This window comes from Manacus candei, unplaced genomic scaffold (genome assembly GCF_025592945.1).
Source record: "Manacus candei isolate 608988 ecotype Guabito, Panama unplaced genomic scaffold, ASM2559294v1 h1tg000035l, whole genome shotgun sequence".
Taxonomy (NCBI): Eukaryota; Metazoa; Chordata; class Aves; order Passeriformes; family Pipridae; genus Manacus; species Manacus candei.
Window position 1 is genome coordinate 4,017,636 of NW_026138083.1, and position 17,946 is coordinate 4,035,581.

The window sequence follows — 17,946 nt, forward strand, 5'->3', positions numbered from 1 at the left end:
TGGCAAATACCCTTCAGTGCCTCTGTGGGAATGGCCAGAGCCCCTCAGGAGTCCTCAGGAGCCATTTTGCCTCAGTCCAGCTCTGGCTCCCTGGGATCCCACCCTGTTTCCATGCAGGCCTGCCCCAGAGCTGCTCCCTGGATCACTGCAGCTCCACTTTCAAGTGGTTTGCCCTCTGGGTACCTTTAAAGGATCTCTTATCAACAGCTCCTGTACAGATAAAAGTTCATCAGCAAGTGGATGAAATCCCCACCAGCTGACTGAAGTGGTGACACTCTTCATCCAGGTCCCACATCCTCCCTGTGGTTCCAGGCAGGCAGAGGTGGGAATGGCCTTGGGCTGCACCTGCACTGGTTCCCAACTAGTGAACTGGGAACATGGCTGGGCCTTGTGACCTCCAGAGTGCTTTTGGGCCAGGCCAGGAAGCTCTCTCCCAACTGGTTTCTCCCTGTGGTTTGTTCTAACACTCCTGGGACCATCCCCAAGCAGCAGTTTGCATGCAGCCACCCCGGTGTGGAAGCTAGCAGGGAAGCAGGCTTTTCCCTGCCAGCCAGCCTCCGTGCCCAGGAATGTTCCCAGGCACACTTGATTTACTCATAGAGATGGAGCCTCAGAGCAAGAGACACAAACAGAGCTGTGGGTCTAGCTTGCTCCCATGGAATTTTGCCCTGGGCTTTGGAAGAAGAAGATTTTGTTCCTCTGAAAATGCAGCGGGCTCAGGAGGAACATGGAGCTGTGGGAAGGGAAGGAAGTGGGGAATAAGATACATTTTTTGTCATGGCTTTGAGATTGGGCAGTGATATGACAGGTCACTGTGGTATTGCTGCACCTGGGCTGCTGGTTAACACTCTGAGGAGGGTGGAAATAGTGCCTTCCACACACCTGAAGGAAAACTTTTGCAGTTTTGGCAAACTGGGAAGAAACCAGAGACGCTCTGCCCCCTGATCCCCCATTTCCCTCTTGAGGGATATTGAAAAATACCATTTCAAGTGGCATTCAGTTGGGATGGCAGTGATATCACTTCAGCTCAAGGGAAATAAAACTATATTTTATCATAGATGTAGATATTCCTTTGGAGAGTTTGTAGAAAAGCTTTTTCACAGTTTCAGCCCCAGAAAATTCAGCTTGTTTTGTCAGAAAGTGTCCAATATTGTAAATGAAATAAAGGAAGAAAGGAAAAAAATAATATTTATATATTATTTCAGTGATGTATTTTTTTAATCTATCAAAGTTCCTTAAAATTAATGTCTGACATTTCAGAAGTTGCTTAGGGGGAAAAAAAAAGAGATACAAAACAGTCTACTCTTTATTAAATTTATTTTGTAAGGAAACTGTTTTCCCACCAGCTGCAGAAATGAATGTCACATTTGATTGTGCAACTTGGATTTTCAATTTTCCACTGGTATGGAGAGAGTAGCCCTGATTTTTCAAGGATTTATTCACAAACTTGAGTTTTAGGTCCTCAGGGTTCTTCCTGGGCCTTGTTAGCGAGAACTTACAGAATCCATTCAGTCAGTTTAAAATTATCTGAGGTATTAATTTGGGGCTTGGGGTGATTTTGCTTCTTTCCTGATTCATGTGTTGGCTGCCTTTTCTGGCAAAGAGAGGAAGGAGAAATTTTGGGGCAGTTCTTTTTCCAAAACCCAGTGGCTGCAGGGGGCTTGGGAGAGCAAGGGAGACAGAGGTACAAAATAAATGAGGGTTATTCCTTGGTTCCCCAGCTTGTTTGTTTGTTTGTTTGATTAGTATTTTGATTTATTTGAAAGGAGTTTATTCCCTGGCTGACTAAAGGAATGTATGCAATGTTTAATACACCCACCTTGAGTGGATGGGAATGTTTGCCAAGTCTCTACACAGGAATACTGTACAGGAAACAGAAAATGTAAGGAAGGGCAAATCTCCTACAGTAACACAACACCAAGGCTGTGTAAGTCCAGGTAGGGAATGCAGAATTGATGGGAATAATGGAATTAGTAATTGGACATCATGAATGTTTTATGGTACTGCTTTTCCAGGCTAATCCTGACCAGGCTGATGGATGTGCTTACTTTTACAAGCACATAACCTGAGGACAGATAGGCCACTGCAAATATCAGAAAAAAGCAGGAAGCCGAGGTGTGGTGAGGGAAGGGAGTTAAAGGTATTAAGGAAGGTAAAGGTTGGTCCAGGCTTTCCCAAAGTGCTAAGACTGGCTGTACAACACCCATCCTGCAGTGAGGCCTGAAGAAAGGCAAAGGGGGGAGGTGATGGCACAGCAAGTGAGGGAATTCACTGTGAACCTCGGATACAGCAACTGATCCGGCTTGGGAACTAATCTCTACGTCGATACTCTGACCAGCATCTTTATTTTCCTGGCTTGTGAAAACCCCTCTCTCTTCAGCACAGACAGACTCTTACAAGATCAGAACTTTTCTCTGTTGTTGAATAAGATTATGATACTCCTGCTAGGATTTGTAGGTGGTGGTAAGAACCGTGGACAAGGCACTGTGGGAATTTGTCAGGAAACTATTGGGTAATAGATTTGGTATTGGGCTCTTCCAAAATGTCTCCATGAGCCGAGTGCTGAACATCTCACTTGAAGTTTTGGGATTTTAACCCAAAAACTTTGTCTAAACTGCTTATGCATCATTGAAAATCTCATTGTGACCTCTGTAGATCTTTGGGCCCCTGGGTGCCTTTCACAAAAAACAGCCTTCCTCCGTTCTCTGCCCCTTTCTCCCTCCTGTAAAATGGAGATAGTGGTCCTTGCTCCTCTTGGAGAGGAATGTGGAGGCCAAATACAGGGAGGTGGCTTTGACTATGGCACCGTGACTTGGAGGCTGCAGATGTTCTGAGGATAAACAGTACCTTGAAGCAGTTCAGTGGGTGCTCCTGCAGTTTGGAACGTGCTTTCTGGGACACCACAGAGGGAGCGCTGGGAAGGGCCAAAGGACGCTGCTCTCCTAAGACCCCTCCCAGTCAATAAAGTTTGGAGCACCAAATAAAAGTGGTGTTTGAGCAGAGACCTGTGCCCATGGGAGCTTCCCTGGGAACTGGGAACAAGGGATGGCATTGAAAGCAACTTGCAAACGGCCTCGCTCCCAGCGTGAAGCAGGTGCAGCAGCTGGTTGCTGTGCCCAGCACATGCCACAGGGCAGGCACAAAGCTCCACTATTGCTGTCTGTGGTTCTACCTCGTTTTAAGAGGATATTTAAAAATTGGAATGATAATGACCTGAGAAAACATGACTTGACACCAGAAAATAAAACTGCAGGCATTCATTATCAAAGGCAAAGGAGTGTTAGAGAACAAGAATGCCCGATGATGCAATGTTTTTCATCCTGCAACTGAGCACAGAAAACCTTTTCATATGCCCTAAATCTGCAGCTACAATAAAGCCTTCATACAGACAATCTGCTTAAACAGAACGTCACGCTTGCCTTTATTTTATTTTAATTGCAAAACATTATCCAGTTTCACTGCTAAAATATGCACTTCTTAAGGCAATATGCGTAACTTTATTTTATCCTCCATTTTGCTTGACGTCATCTCTGCAGTGATGAAATTCTAAGCTCCTGAAATGGACCATCTGTGACGCAGCCATTTCCATTTTTTGGGGGGTCTTCCTAACAAGACTTATATAATTAAAAAATCCTGCTTTGCTCTGAATTTTCTGACCAGAATAGTTGGCATCCCCTGTACCAACGTGCTAAGGCATTTTCACCTCTTGATGATGAAAGCCACACGTCAAATAGTGGATTTTGAAATCTGGAACTTTGTAGCATCAATGGGAAAACAGTAAAAGAAAAGGTTATCATATTAGGCTCCCTTTTTCTTCTTTCCCCAGTAGTTCTATGACAAATTGTAGGAAATTGTCAAAGCTGCACAGCCACGTAAGCTGGTTGCTGCAGCCTTTATTTGCAGATCTAACATCTAACAAACTTGGGAGCAACTGTTATCATTCACGAGCAGTGGAGACATACTGGAAATGTAGAAAATCCTGGGCCTGCATTGTATTTCCTGATAAATTCCAATTTTCCTGCCTCTATGATGGAAAGAGCTGAGATTTGATGAATGAAATTGAGACTCAGAGCAATAGCTTTGAAGAGCTGCCAGATTTCAGCAAAGGTGAATAAGAAAGAAATAGACATTTCTGAATAAGCTGCCTTTCCCCTCTTCAAAAACAAATCAACCTCTTGTAAATCATCTTCTTGGGTGAGAATCCATCCTTCATAGAACAGGAGACAGGCTGTGCAGCACAGGCTGCTGATAGATGTTAAAAGACAAACCACCAGAAGACAAATATGTCTTCAGAAAACAGTATTAAGTAATGTTTTAAAGAGTGGCCACACATCATATTCACACAGATGCCAACAGGAAGCACAGCTCAGGAACAGAAAAGCCTTCAGATAATCTCCACCCGTTACAAAGGCAAAACCTCAACATCACTAACACATCTTAACTCATTCTCAGCAGTCACCCTTGGTGCTGTACCGTGTATATGTTTCATACTTCAGCACAGAGTTTTATCAAGAGGTTTATTCACTAAAATGTGCAAAATCTATAAAAAACCCTCACTACTATTAATATTTCACGTCTCACATACTTATCATGTGCAGGGGACAGTGGGCTAAACTGGGAATTCTCAGAAGTGCTCAGTGTTGGTCTAACAGGGCTGCTGAAGCGAGGAGGGAAACTGTTGAGCATCAATGTGCAGAGAGCAATGTGTTTCTGCAGATCTGTGTCTCTAACTAGACCAGAAATTAGGTAGTTTTGTTAAGGGTTACAAGTTGTGGTTACCAACCCCAGTGAGACTTTCTCATCTAGGTCTTCCAGCTGAAGTGTTCTGCCCATCAGCAATGATGGTTGCGATTTAACCAGGTTGGAAAAAACCCACTACAGGATAGCAGTTTATAAATGTGATTTGGTACAGGGTTTGTAAGAAAAAGTGCTGAGGGAAGAAAGATTTCCTTCTTTCCCTCACTACTATTGAAAAAGGAACTCACCACGTTGTAAAACCTAACCTTATTTAGATACTTTTTTATCACTTTACTAGGAAGCCCCAACAACAACTGAAGTTGATACCTATCAGCTGTGTTTGTGTCCTGGACAGGAACACCTGGATCTGAATCATTAGAAGCATATTAGCAGCAGGTGCTGCTAATTGAGTATTTACTGGCTAAACACCCCTGAAAAAAAAACCACTAAAAAAGAAATATAAACCAAATAAAAATAGAGTGCACATGGAAAAGAAGAAAGAGATGAATCAGTGTAGTTACCTATACAAAGTTCAGGAGCAGGGAAGCAAAGTGTCACAAAGGACATTATCAAATATGCACACTCAGGTGTGCAACTAGATCTTTTCAGCGTAAATGGTGGTTTGTCTCCCTGGCAGGAGTTGAGCTGAAGAGCAGGACTGATCTGAAAGTAGATCTGCAAAAGGAAATGCCATTGTGGGAGCCTGCTGTGCTGGGGCTGGATCTTCAGCTGATGTACTGCTCAACTCCTTGGTTTCACAGAGCTTGTGAGGAATTACAGCACCAGCAAAGGAGGCTGAGCTTTGGTTTCTTTATCTCGGGTGCTGCTGCACCACTCTAGGGGTGGGAAGGGGACAGGGGCTCATTTGAGGAGCTGTAAGTCTGGGTGGGCACTTTCAGACATGTTTGGCTGCACAGAGCGAGTGCTGTGTTCAGTGTACCCACATACACCTGTGTCTAACGCTCTCTGTCATGATGAAGATGCTTCTCAGCTGGTGAGCTCAGGTGTGCTGGGGTGATCCAGCACAACAGGCCTGAGCACAATAGTCAAAGGCAGTATTTAGTCTGTGAGGAGGCACAAACCACAACCAAACCTTCATGGATGATATACTGAGGGCCTTATTCCCTGTATTCACCAGGGTACAGGCTGGAAGGGAACCAGATCTGCTTTGGTGAGTAATCTTTGTGTGGTGGGGCATGGCTGAGGCTTCGGTGTGGGTGCTAGTGCATTCAGGGAACATGCTGTAGGTGCTTTGGTGTTGTTTTTTGGGACCTCAGGGAAACAGATGGGAAGGCAGAATTGCTGTCCCATCAGCTCCTGATGTAGATAGACTGAGAGATGGCAAAGTAGAAGGGAAATGTGTTTTGTGGCCAAGAGAAAGACTGTGAGAGCCTACTTATATTTGAAATCAGAGAGGGGCAAACCTACAAGACCCTGTTGATATCAGATCAGGGGATATGTGGGCTTCCAGAACAACCACAAACACGTTTCTCCCTTCTAAGGCTCGTCATCCTAATATAGAAAGCTCCTGGAGATAATGCAGAGCTGGGCATACAGTACAGCCTATGCTCCAGGCACAGGGAGTAAGTGTTGAGGCAAGAAATGACTTTTTCCTGGCATGACCCACTAAGATTGAACTGGAATGGCAATTAGAAGTTGAAGTGCTCATTTAATGTCAGTGATGTGTAAACTACGTTGCCATTATTTTAGTGCTGATTTACATAATTGGCATACCCTGAAGTCACACTGCACAAACTTTCAGTTCATGCTAAAGACTTGCAGGAAGTCATAAAATTAAACATTATCTGTGCTGGAATGCAATGGGAAAATAACTAAACTTCTGAAGGATTTCACCTCATTCTGTGTCCTCTCTCCCACCATGAGTGCAAATCAGATTAGCAAGTGTTGGGAGCTGTTGGTGTGAAGGAGTTTTACCAGCTCTTTAATTACTCTGGTGTGTAACTCCTGGGGTGAGCTCCTCATCCTGCAGTGATGTTTCACCAGAATAGCTGAAATCACTCTAATGTGACAGGAAAGCCAAGGGAAGAAGGTCCACGGGAGGAATTATTCCAGTTCAAATGTGCTGAATTCCTGCCTCAGATCAGTGGTTTTCCTGGGGTGAAAGTGGAGGGAAAGGGCCGCTCCCAAAGGAGGAGCTGGTAATGGAGCTGTCTCAGTTGTTACTGTTTTAAGTCCTCCTCCGCTGGAATTCAGGGTGTCACAGGCCGGCTGCGTCTTTTGCAAATGAAGCCCCCGCGAGGCATTGGGAAGAGAAGGTGCAGCGCAGAGCACTCGCCTTGCCGGGAAGGCACCAGGACCCCGGCTAATGACGGTGTGCCGATGGCTGTGGCTTTGATGAGGACCCTAAATTGCTGGGTACCGCATACCTTTGCAAGGGCCAGGCCCTGCTGCAGAACCCGAGCAGACAAACTAGGGATGGGGCAAGGGACGCGTCCCCACTGAGCTACCCATTGTATCGGGATATTTGCAATATCAGGAAAGGGAGCGAGGGATGCAGCTAGGATTAGAAGCCAGATCCCGGCGAGCAGGACCTGCCTTCTTCCCCCATGCTACCGCTGTGCGATGCCAGGCCCACCGCGGGCGGTCGGGGCTGCAGCCCGGGGAGCACCGGCGTGGGCGCGGGAGGGCCCGGCCCCGCAGGGACGCGGCTCAGCCCCGGGCAGGTGCGGGGCGGCAGCGGGTGGTTTGTGCCGAGGGTACCGTGCCGGGGCCGGCGATCCGCCGCCGTTCCACCACTGGAGGGCAGCCACATCTTAAAAAAAAACAACCACCCAACTCAACCCAACCCTCCGCCGCCCGCCCGGGGCTGAGCCCGCATCGGGTGCGCCGCAGCAGCGCTGCGGGAGGAGGCTCCTCCCGAGCCCGGGCGCTTCTCTTGAGGGGACGAGAGAGCGAGGAAACCCCCCGGGTTTCCAGCCTTCGTCCCCCGCTCGGGCAGCGGGCTCCGCGCGCTGGCGAAGGGAGAATAATAAATAAGGAGATATATATACTTAAAGTGGTTTTAAAGCACCGGGATTCTCCCGGTACCTTACGTGACCTTCACACCTTACCACCCCGGCAGTCCGGGGCACGGCGCTAATCCGATTTGCGGCGGCGGAGCACTCGGGGCTCTACAATGGGTCATTGTTCGACCCGACCCGGTCCCGCGTCCCGCTCCGGCACGGCCGCACGGAGCGGGGCAAGGGACCGGCCCGGCTGGAGGTCTTCCCGCATCGGATCAGCCGCCGGTACCGCGGTTTAACGGGACAGCCGCCCGCCCCATCTCTCGCCCCGGCGGCACTGCGACCCGGGCGCGGGCGGCAGCCGCGGCGAGGGAGGGAGCGGGCGAGGGAGGAGGGAGGGAAAGAGCGAGGGAGGGAGGCGGCGTCTCCTTTAAAAGCCGTGCGGGGCCGCAGCCCGCTCCCACAGGGCGGCTGTGATTGGCGCGGGCCCCCGAGCCTCCGGGGTCGTGACATCGCCGCGCAACAAAAAGCCCCGGCGGCGGCGGCGGGCGGCCACCCCCGGCCATGGTGCGGTGCGGGGCCGGCGGGGAGCCCGGCGTGCTGCCCTAACACGGCCGCTCCACGCGGGACGGCGGCGGGCGGCTCCCCACCCTTTTTGTTTTTTTTTTTTTTTTTCCCCTTTTATTTACCCTCCTCCCTCCTTTTTCCTTTCTTTTTTAAGGGAGCGGACACAAGTCAAACTTCATCTTGATGTTGCTGCGGGAATCTCGGTAAATGACCATCTGTCTGATAAGCGTGATGCAAAGGACATTTTTTAAAAGGAGCGTTTTAACTCCGTAGACACGTAGGGACCCATTCACGGGCAGGCACACGCACACAGGCGAGGAGGAGGAGGAGGAAGAAAAAGAAGAAGCAACAACTTTTCGATCGCTGCTTTTAAAAGGGAGAAGCCTTTTCCCTGGCCGGGACTTGCCTTCCTGCCTCCTCAACCAGCTGCTAAAAGTATGTTTCCGAGTCGGACTGTACTTCAGGGAACTTCTGTTTTCTGCTCGGCAGCTGTAGAGGAGCAGCAGCGAAGTTTGGAGTAACACCAAGTGATGCGGGAAAAACACCCCGAGAGCAGAACACCCTCCTGCAGACACAACCCCTGCTGCTGCACACAGGTATAGCTCCGGCGGTCGCAGATCCGCTGAAAGCCTTCTCCGCAGGATGACTCCGTGGGCCACGGCGGAGGTGCTAGCGCTCTGGAAGAGAGAGGGGGGACGGGACACTAATCATAACTACTATTATTGTTATTATAATAATCCAGCCCAGATTTTCAAGGGGGAGAATATCGGCCTGTGGGTTTGGCTGAGGACGTAGCAGGATTTTTACTTTCCTCCTTCCCCTTTTTTCACTCCACGGAGGGAAAATAACTTTCCTTTTCCCTCCGTTGGGGGAAGCCGCTGCCCCGCCGCGGGAGGAGCGGAGCCGGCCCCGAGCCCCCGCGGCTCGGCTCGGCGGGGCGTCGGGGGGGAGCCCGGGGGTCGGGACGGGAGCGCAGCGGGGAGGTCGCTTTGCTGGGCTGGGCAGCCGCCCCTTCCCCTGCCGGCGGAGCGGTGCCGGGCCCGGCCCGGGGCACACCTGCGCCCCCTCCTCCCCTTCACCTCCGCGCTCCTTTGTTGCGGAGCGCCCCGCTCCGCTCCGCTCCCCGGCCCGGCCCGGCCGCCGCGCTCGCTTTGATCTCCTGCCACGGGGCTTTCGGTGCCGCCGCGCACCTGAAGCGGCCCCTGGGGGGGCTCCGCCGGCCATGGCCCGGCGCCGGGCTGGGTCCCACCTGCGGACCGAGCCCGCCCGTCCCCCCCCTCCCCCGGCGCGGTGTCCGCGCTGACTGGCTCCCATCGCCTCCTCCTCCTCCGCGCAGGTTGATCATGGTTGCCGTGACCCGCTCCCTCCTGGCGCTGCTGCTGTGCCAGGCGCTGCTGGGCGGCGCGGCCGGGCTCATGCCGGAGGTGGGTCGGCGGCGCTTCATCGAGCCGGGCCGCGCCGCCTCGGCCGCGCAGCGCCCCGAGGACCTGCTCAGCGAGTTCGAGCTGCGCCTGCTCCACATGTTCGGGCTGAAGCGGCGGCCCAGCCCCGGCAAGGACGTCGTCATCCCGCCCTACATGCTGGATCTCTACCGCCTGCACGCGGGGCAGCAGCTGGGGCAGCCGCCGGCGCTCGGCTTCCCGCTGGAGCGGGCGGCGAGCCGCGCCAACACCGTCCGCAGCTTCCACCACGAAGGTACGGGCGGGCCAGGGCTCGGCGGGCTGCGGGAGCGGAGGGCAGGGCAGGGCTGGAGGAGGAGCGGGGGGCGGATTCCTCCCGCCGGTACCGCGGGGTTCGCGCGGTGCAGCGGGGCACGGGCGCTCCGGGACGGGCGCGATGCCCGACGGGCTCTGCTGAGGAGCTTTTGCCTCCCTTCTCCCCACCCTCCGCCCGACGGGGCGCTCCCGTTTATTGGCTTTTCCCGCTAAACCCGCTCCGCGTTAAGCGTTCCCACAGAGCGCCGCTCTCCTGCGAGGCTGGAAAGCAGCAAAGGCTCCTTAATGCGCGGCTGAGCCGGGCCGCTGCGGAGGCTTCTAATCCTTATCTAATCCCCGTGAGAGATCAATGAGACAATCAATCGCGACCTCCTCGGGCGCTGCCGTCGAGGAGCGATGTAGCCGGACTCACGCCACGGCATCCCGGGGTTTGGCTCTCATCTGCGGTGCCTCCAGCAGCACCTCTGCAGCCCCTCCTCACCTGCAGCCCACCGAGGCAGCCGACCCTCTGAAACGGCCCTACTCAGCATTTGGGTGCGTTTTCTGGCTCTTGTAGCCAAAATAGTGGCTGTGGCATCAGCCACGGCACGGGTAGGCCCGCGGAGCTGGTGGGGCACGTGTCGCTCACGTGCTTTTCGGGAAACGTTTCCCCAGGTTGTAATTGTTCCTGGCTGCTGGCCTCCGGGGTTGGCATGCAGTGGCCCCGCTGCAAAAGTCATGAAAATGCAGTTTTCCCATGCTTTTAGCGTGAAACTGTGTCAAGAAAAGAAATCCATTAGTATTTCAGTTTCTGATGGATGAAGGAGGTGGCCTCGGAGAAGTGGATGTGCTGTTTAATGGAAAGCCTTGTCGCGGGAAAGGAGATGAATGATGAAATCTAACCTCTCCTCTTCAGTGTTTCCCTGCATGGGAAGTAAACACCTGGCAGTAAATGGGGAAAAGCCAGTGTGTGGGTCATTCCCATTAAACCCAAGTATGGTAGGCAAGGGGCTGACCCAGAGAGGAGCTGAAAGGGCAAAGTTGATAATGTTTAGGCAAATGTAAAAATCTGCAGTTTGAAGTAGTCATACCGTTACAGCAAGGGCTGGTTTTGTTAGGAAAGCAATTTTGTAACTTTCACAAAGTTTAGAAAGTGTGGCTCCCATTTTCTCACTGAGTTTTCACTCTTTATTAGTGGCTTCTTGAAAGCGTAAGTTTGTCTAGTGACCATTCAAGATACCTGCATATTTACAGATGTTGGTCTGGTCCTGAAATACTAAGACTGAGTCTTACCTTATGCAAAAAGTTGTAGTGGATTCAATGGGGAATGGTTGCATGACTGAGAACTGCTGACAGCAGTTATGCCTTCCCCTTAGAAAGTGATTTTTTTTTTTTTTCTCCAGCACGCTTAGCACCATAATTAAAAAACATGACTTGAGGGAGCTTTGTTTTGGCAAATACTTCTAATTTCTTCAATGTCTGTAGCAACAATGTACTTCTTAGCAGCCCTAGGTATGTTTTACTCCCTCTGGAGCTCCATTCAGTAATTTGTTGACTCAAAAGTGAGAATGGCCTGGGGTTTAGTGACTTCTTGAATTTTTGTTTGTGGTGGTTTTGAAAACTTGTTGTTTGGAGATGACTTTCGTTACCCCTTTACCATCCACCTCTTTTTTTTTAGTAGTTGAATCTTCCTGCTGTTCTTTATGGCCCTTTTGGGTAAATACTAGAGTGTACTTTGCAAAATACCATTACAGATGCTGAGTTCACAGTCTCTAACTAAAGATACAAAAATTCATAAGTTTAGCTTTGTAAGTCACCTAAATTGCAGAGTAATGTTTTTCAGAATAGAGTTTAAGGGACTGATGTTAGAGCTGTATTCTTGAAAAAAGCAGAAATGCAATAGTTACCCAAAGTCCTCAACTGTTCTTAATGGTTCCCCACTAACTATAGGGCTTGGGTTTTCTCTCCCCATCCTTGAATTCCAAATTAATTCAAAATTTCTTGCCACTTATGATAAGCACGTGGAACGCAAAGGGCGCCAGTATTCAATCCAAATGTGTAACAATGAATGAAGCATTTTTGACTTGATGCTATATGTGCTTGTAAAACAAACAGAAAGACAAGGGTGACGATATTTTCTGCTGGAAAGTCTTTCAGATCTTGTGTGCCACATGTGTTAGCTGTCATTTGGAGGCTGCCAACAGCAGCTTGTCTTGAGGGGGTTTGGTTGCTTGTCTCAGTTCCTGATTTTTTTTCCTTTTTTCTCTCTTTTTTTTTTTTTTTTTATTTTCCCTGTTTAATCACATTAGAAGTTTTGGAAGAACTGCCAGAAACGAGTGGGAAAACAACACGGCGTTTCTTCTTTAATTTAACTTCCATCCCTACCGAGGAGTCTATCACCTCAGCTGAACTCCAGATTTTTCGGCAACAGGTGCACGGAGCCTTTGAGAACAACAGCAGCTACCATCACCGTATTAATATTTATGAAATTATAAAGCCAGCCACAGCCACCTCTAAGGACCCTGTCACAAGACTTTTGGACACCAGGTTGGTGCATCATAATGCAAGTAAATGGGAAAGTTTTGATGTAACGCCCGCTGTTTTGAGGTGGATTGCACATGGACAACCTAATCATGGGTTTGTGGTAGAGGTGGTTCACTTGGACAAAGAGAACAGTGCCTCCAAGAGGCATGTTAGGATTAGCAGGTCTTTACATCAGGATGAAGATAGCTGGTCTCAGCTCAGGCCATTGTTAGTAACGTTTGGGCATGATGGCAAGGGACACCCGCTCCATAAAAGAGAAAAGCGTCAAGCGAAACACAAACAGCGTAAACGCCACAAATACAGTTGCAAAAGGCATCCGTTGTATGTGGACTTCAATGATGTGGGGTGGAATGACTGGATTGTGGCCCCGCCGGGGTATAGTGCCTTTTACTGCCATGGGGAATGTCCTTTTCCACTGGCAGACCATCTAAACTCAACAAACCATGCCATTGTTCAGACTTTGGTCAATTCAGTGAATTCCAAAATCCCCAAGGCTTGCTGTGTGCCGACAGAACTGAGTGCTATTTCCATGCTCTACCTTGATGAAAATGAAAAAGTTGTATTAAAGAACTACCAAGATATGGTCGTGGAGGGTTGTGGGTGCCGCTGACACAGCAAATATATTGGACAAATGCAAAAAAAAAAGAAAAAAAAAAAAAGAAATAGCTGACACTTTAATATTTCCCAATGAAGACTTTATTTATGTAATGAAATGGAAAGAAAAAAAAACACAACTATTTTGAAAATATATTTATGTCTACAAAAAAGTTGGGAAAACAAATATTTTAATCAGAGAAATATTCCTTTAAAGATTTTAAATGTATTTTAGTTGTACATTTTATATGGGTTTAACCCCAGCACATGAAGTATAATGGTCAGATTCTTATTTTGTATTTATTTACTATTATAACCACTTTTTAGAAGAATAGCTAATTTGTATTTATATGTAATCAAAAAAGAAAAAAATATAGGGTTTGTAAATAATTTTCCAAAATTGTAGCTGTTTCAATTGTGTGTATTTAAGTTGAAAAGAATACATGGAAGGTTACTATGGCAAAGTGCATAGCACATTTGCTTTCTGCTGTGCTACTGTTAAGGTCACAAGTTCAAGTCCAGAAAAAAGTGGATAATCCACTCTGCTGACTTTCAAGATTATATTGTACAATTCTCAGGAATGCTGCAGGGTGGGCTGTCCAATCCATGAGAACTGGCATCCTCTTTAGGTGGAACATTTGGATAAGAACCAGACGTTGCTGATCTAGTATAAATACTGCTATTCCCAACTAATTTGCGGCGTGAATATAAGAAGGGCCAATAGAAATCCTATGGGAGGCGGGGGTGGGGGAAGTCTGAATCCTTTCTAGACCTACAGAAAAGTGAATGTTTGATGTTTCCTTTAAAAGTCCTTCCTTTAAAAGTCCTGGCCAAATATAAAATAATAAAAGCTAAAATGTCATCCTTTTTTTCTGTGATTATCTATGCTAAAGAGGGATACTTAACCTTATTTGTACCAGCCCTTGTCTTTAACAGTTGGAAAAGCATTGCATACTTCCTCACCTCAGAGGAGAGCTCACTTCTGTGGAGTGTTATAGTGAAGTTAATCTGCAATTTTTGCCCTGCATACAGTGAGCTCTTGTCATGTGCAGCCTCCTCTCTAACCTCAGCTGATGGGTTTGCTCTTTGGCAGATCAGCATCTCTTCATTTCCAGGGTTTTGTGTTTGAAACTTTTTTTTTTTCCTTCCCGAATGTTTAAATCTATTGCAGATAATAAATCATAGAACTCTGATACTTCTTTCTGAAAAGTCCAGCCTATAAAAAAAACAGTTCACTTGTGCAGCCATCACAAGAGCAACTTGTGGTTACATCTTTTTTGCTTTCTAAATCCTTCCCGTGAGGGGCAAAGGCGTGATTTGCAGTTGGCAAACGCAGCATCAAAGCTGCTCCTGACGGTGCCTGTTGTGTGGTACAAGCCTGGTCTGGCAGTCAGGTCACTGGGGAAGCTGAGCTGAAATAGCAGAGGGGGAAAGTGGCTTAAATGGGCTCCTTGGTCATCCCCTTGAGCTCTGGTGTGGATCCACTTCTGGGTTTGGTGAACTGAGGCAGCAAGTCCTAAAGCCACGTGTGCAACGGGCCCTTTAGAGACCTTTCTAAGTCAACTCTGGGGATCTCTGATTTGGGCCTCTTACTTCTTATTAACAAAACCCTTTTCTTTCTCATGACTCTCCCCAGAATCTTTCAGTTTTGTTTTTTTTTTGCCAGAATCATCTGGGCTGCAGCGAAGGTACTAAATAGATGAGATGATCAGAAAGGCTAACTTGATCAGCAGGTCTTCTTGTAGAACAGCTCTCTACTGCTAATAATCATCACAAAAATCAGTGGGTGCAGAGGATAGGAGAGAAAATCTGATTTCCTGTTGGCTGCCTCTGCTTTTTATCTTGTGAGCTTAAAAATACCTTAGACTGTAAGCTGCTGTGGCGAGATAAAAACTTATGTATTTCTTTGTACCAGCAGTATTTTCAACAGCTATTAGAGAACAGTCCACCACTCTGCAGTTTGGCTCTGCTTGTTTTTGAGAGGTAGCTGATGTTGGTCATGCTGATACTACGTAGTATCCCATGAGTTGACTGAGTGGACAACCTCCAGGTGGTTTTTCTGGTGCCATTCTTGGGGCTAATATTTTTAGTGGGGAAGTTTAGTTTGCCTTTTGCTTGCTTCCACCTTTCCTGGTGATGGATGAGTTTATGGCTGTTGCTTTGGCAAGGGCGTCGGTCCCAGGATGTGAGAATTTGTTCACTGTGGTGTGTGGCTGTGCCAGTCAAGTCACAGCTGTGTTAGTGCACTGTAAAACCTAAGCCTGTGAAAGCTGGGTGTAAAGTGCTGAAAATGTGATGATGAGCAGGGAAGGTATGATCCCAAACCCACTGAAAACTGTAAAGAACCCACAGCACTTCCAACCAGATCCTCAACTCCGGTGTTACAAGGCTCAAGTTTCACAGCTCCTTCATGTGTAACGAGACTGAGGGAGGCTTTTTACAGAGTGGTGACTGCTTGACTTGTCCTGTAAGGCATGAGAACACGTTGGTGCTAATCTTGTTTCCAGAAAAATTGGCTGTGGCACTTGTCTATGCATGAGCAGTAGCTGGTCATGGCGTGATGCTGCATTCCTTGCAAAGTTAAACCTCCTGTTGCTTGACAAAGATTCTCATCCTTAGTCAAATACACTGTGAAGCCAATGTAGAGTTGTAAACCTATTAAGACCTGCTCTCGTAAGCATTTCTATAACTGAGTAGTGTTAGTCACAGAATCATCAGTTCCACGCTGATTTTGAGGAGGAAATGTGCACTGTATGAGGCTCAGCACGTCAGTACATTTCTGCAGAATCGGTTTTGTAATGTATCTTTAAGTCCTTAACTTTTGGCCTCGGTCTCTACATTGGAGACTTGAGAGTGCTGCACTAAAGACTTTGTTTAGGATTTAAGGTAAAAGAAACAAAACAAACTTTCATAGATGAGTAGTAGAAAATTCTCTTAGAGATGAGTTGGGTTCCTGAATCCTTTTAGGTAGGGCTGATGATCGGACAGGCCTTCTCAAAGGTTTGGGCTTTCTGACATCTTTTAAAAGTCTGGTAATGACTGCTAAATAATGCTAAATACTAATGGTATGCTGTCACCACAGCACTCCAGTACTTACTTTAGTTATTTAGTACTTACTAGTGTTATAATAATCTACAAGGAGAAATGTGCTTTTTTTTTTCCTCTTAAGAGGAGGAAAAGCAAAAGATTTTGAAGGCAAAACTGCCTTTGTTACCTTATAGCCCCTAAACATTTTGCTTCTAGGCACTTATATAATCTAGGCAGAGATTGTGATAGATAATGTCACCCTTTGTGCATTTCAGATAAGCATCTCTCTAAACACAAATGTGATCAGCATCTCTCCTTGTCCTTTTGAGAGTCAGTAGCAGCTTTGTCGAGTGGCTTGATAATTTTTGCGCAGAATTCAGTTGGACTTCTGTGGTCAGCACCATAAAAAATGACGCGGGAGGATCGTCAGCTGAGGTAAGCTCTCCCGAGAGCATTGCCCATTCCCAGCGAGCAGGGGCTGCTCTGCTGCTCACCTGGGCTCACTACAACCAGGCCTTTCCCACTCCTGTGGGGTTTGGGTGGCCACAGACCATCACCTGCTCCCCCCTGCCAGGCAGCTGGGATCTCACATCCATACTGTGAGGCTTGGAGAGGAACATGATTTATTGTACTCTCAGCTTTGGAGAAGGAGCTCATCTGGACTGCATTTATACTAGACCCACTTTGCTACACTATTAGAGGAGGATAATTATTGCACTATTTTATTGTATAGCTATTCCTAAATTGTAGATTTTTGGGGGGGTTTTTTGGTTGTTTTTTTATTGATTTCAGGAGGCAGCTAATTGCCATATGGCAGCTTGATGTTAATGTTTTATGAAGATCAGGAAACAAAAGTTTATGAAAAGCTTTTGTATAGTAACTGCAGAGTTTCAAGAACTGTTTTATACTTCCTGACAGTGCAGGTCTGGCTTAATGGTTTGTTTTTATTGCTTAAGAGTGTAAACCTTTCTTTAGCCGATGTGTGGAAATTATATCCTCATCCCGCATTACGCATTTCTCATTGCTCATTACTCATTCCTGCTTTCATTGCTGCCATCTGTAATCAGAGCTTTACTGTTTCAACTGCATGCAAAATGCTCCTCTCCTTTGCACAGTAAGATACTTTTCCTTAGCACTCACCCACCCTTTCAAATAAAAAAAAAAAGGGAGGGGGAAGGTGGGGGGAAAGGGGGAGAAAAAGCCTACTCTGCCTATATTGTTTTTCTCTGTTTTGGGTGGAGTCTGTGTTAGATTTTGGTTGCTAGATGGTTTCTGTAGTAACAAGCAGAGAAAAATCCAAGACTGAAAAGGCACTTTTAAAGGTGCCATATCTTGCCTGAAGTATTATTTATCTAATTATGGATCTGGAATGTTTAGCTTCTCCTTTACATTAAGGCAACCCCTTTTGGTAGGGCAGACTGCTGCTGTGAGATCTTGATATGTAGTGATCTTACAACACGAGAACCACAAATCTTGTTCCAGTTGACTTAAGCTGCTCAAAATAATGATGAAAAGCCAAAGGCATTAAAATGTATTTTTAAAGATTGTTACAGGCACAAACCACTTTGGTTTTTAGTTACATAGGAAAGAAACAAGAAGCTAAGTTCAGAAGGACACTTGGACTGTACGTGTTACTGCCGTAAGGAATGTGTTGGATACAAGCAACAGTGTTTTATTTTGTTAGACTACTGTATACAAGGAAGAAGTCCCAGCTCCTTCAGAACATAACCTTACTCTGCTGCACTCCAAATTTTGTTGTTTATTTCTCCTAAGAGATTTTGCAGATGTGTGCCAAAGTAACTGTATGTGTCTACTACTTT

General features: G+C 47.4%; 1 protein-coding gene across 9 annotated transcripts in view; it reads left to right on the top strand.

Moving 5' to 3' along the window:
• BMP2 (bone morphogenetic protein 2) overlaps nucleotides 1-13,961 on the top strand; it is a 217,232-nt gene extending 203,271 nt beyond the window's left edge. For 8 of the 9 annotated variants that reach the window (XM_051793066.1, XM_051793067.1, XM_051793070.1 and 5 more), the window contains 3 exons: nucleotides 8,422-8,863; nucleotides 9,604-9,962; nucleotides 12,271-13,961. In XM_051793066.1, the coding sequence (XP_051649026.1) occupies nucleotides 9,611-9,962; nucleotides 12,271-13,115 (1,197 nt within the window). In that variant the 5' untranslated portion in view covers nucleotides 8,422-8,863; nucleotides 9,604-9,610 and the 3' untranslated portion in view covers nucleotides 13,116-13,961. Of the gene's footprint in view, nucleotides 1-8,252; nucleotides 8,268-8,421; nucleotides 8,864-9,603; nucleotides 9,963-12,270 lie in introns of those variants that run through there. The other variant, XM_051793074.1, reaches the window with a different exon arrangement.
• Nucleotides 13,962-17,946: the final 3,985 nt, after the last annotated feature.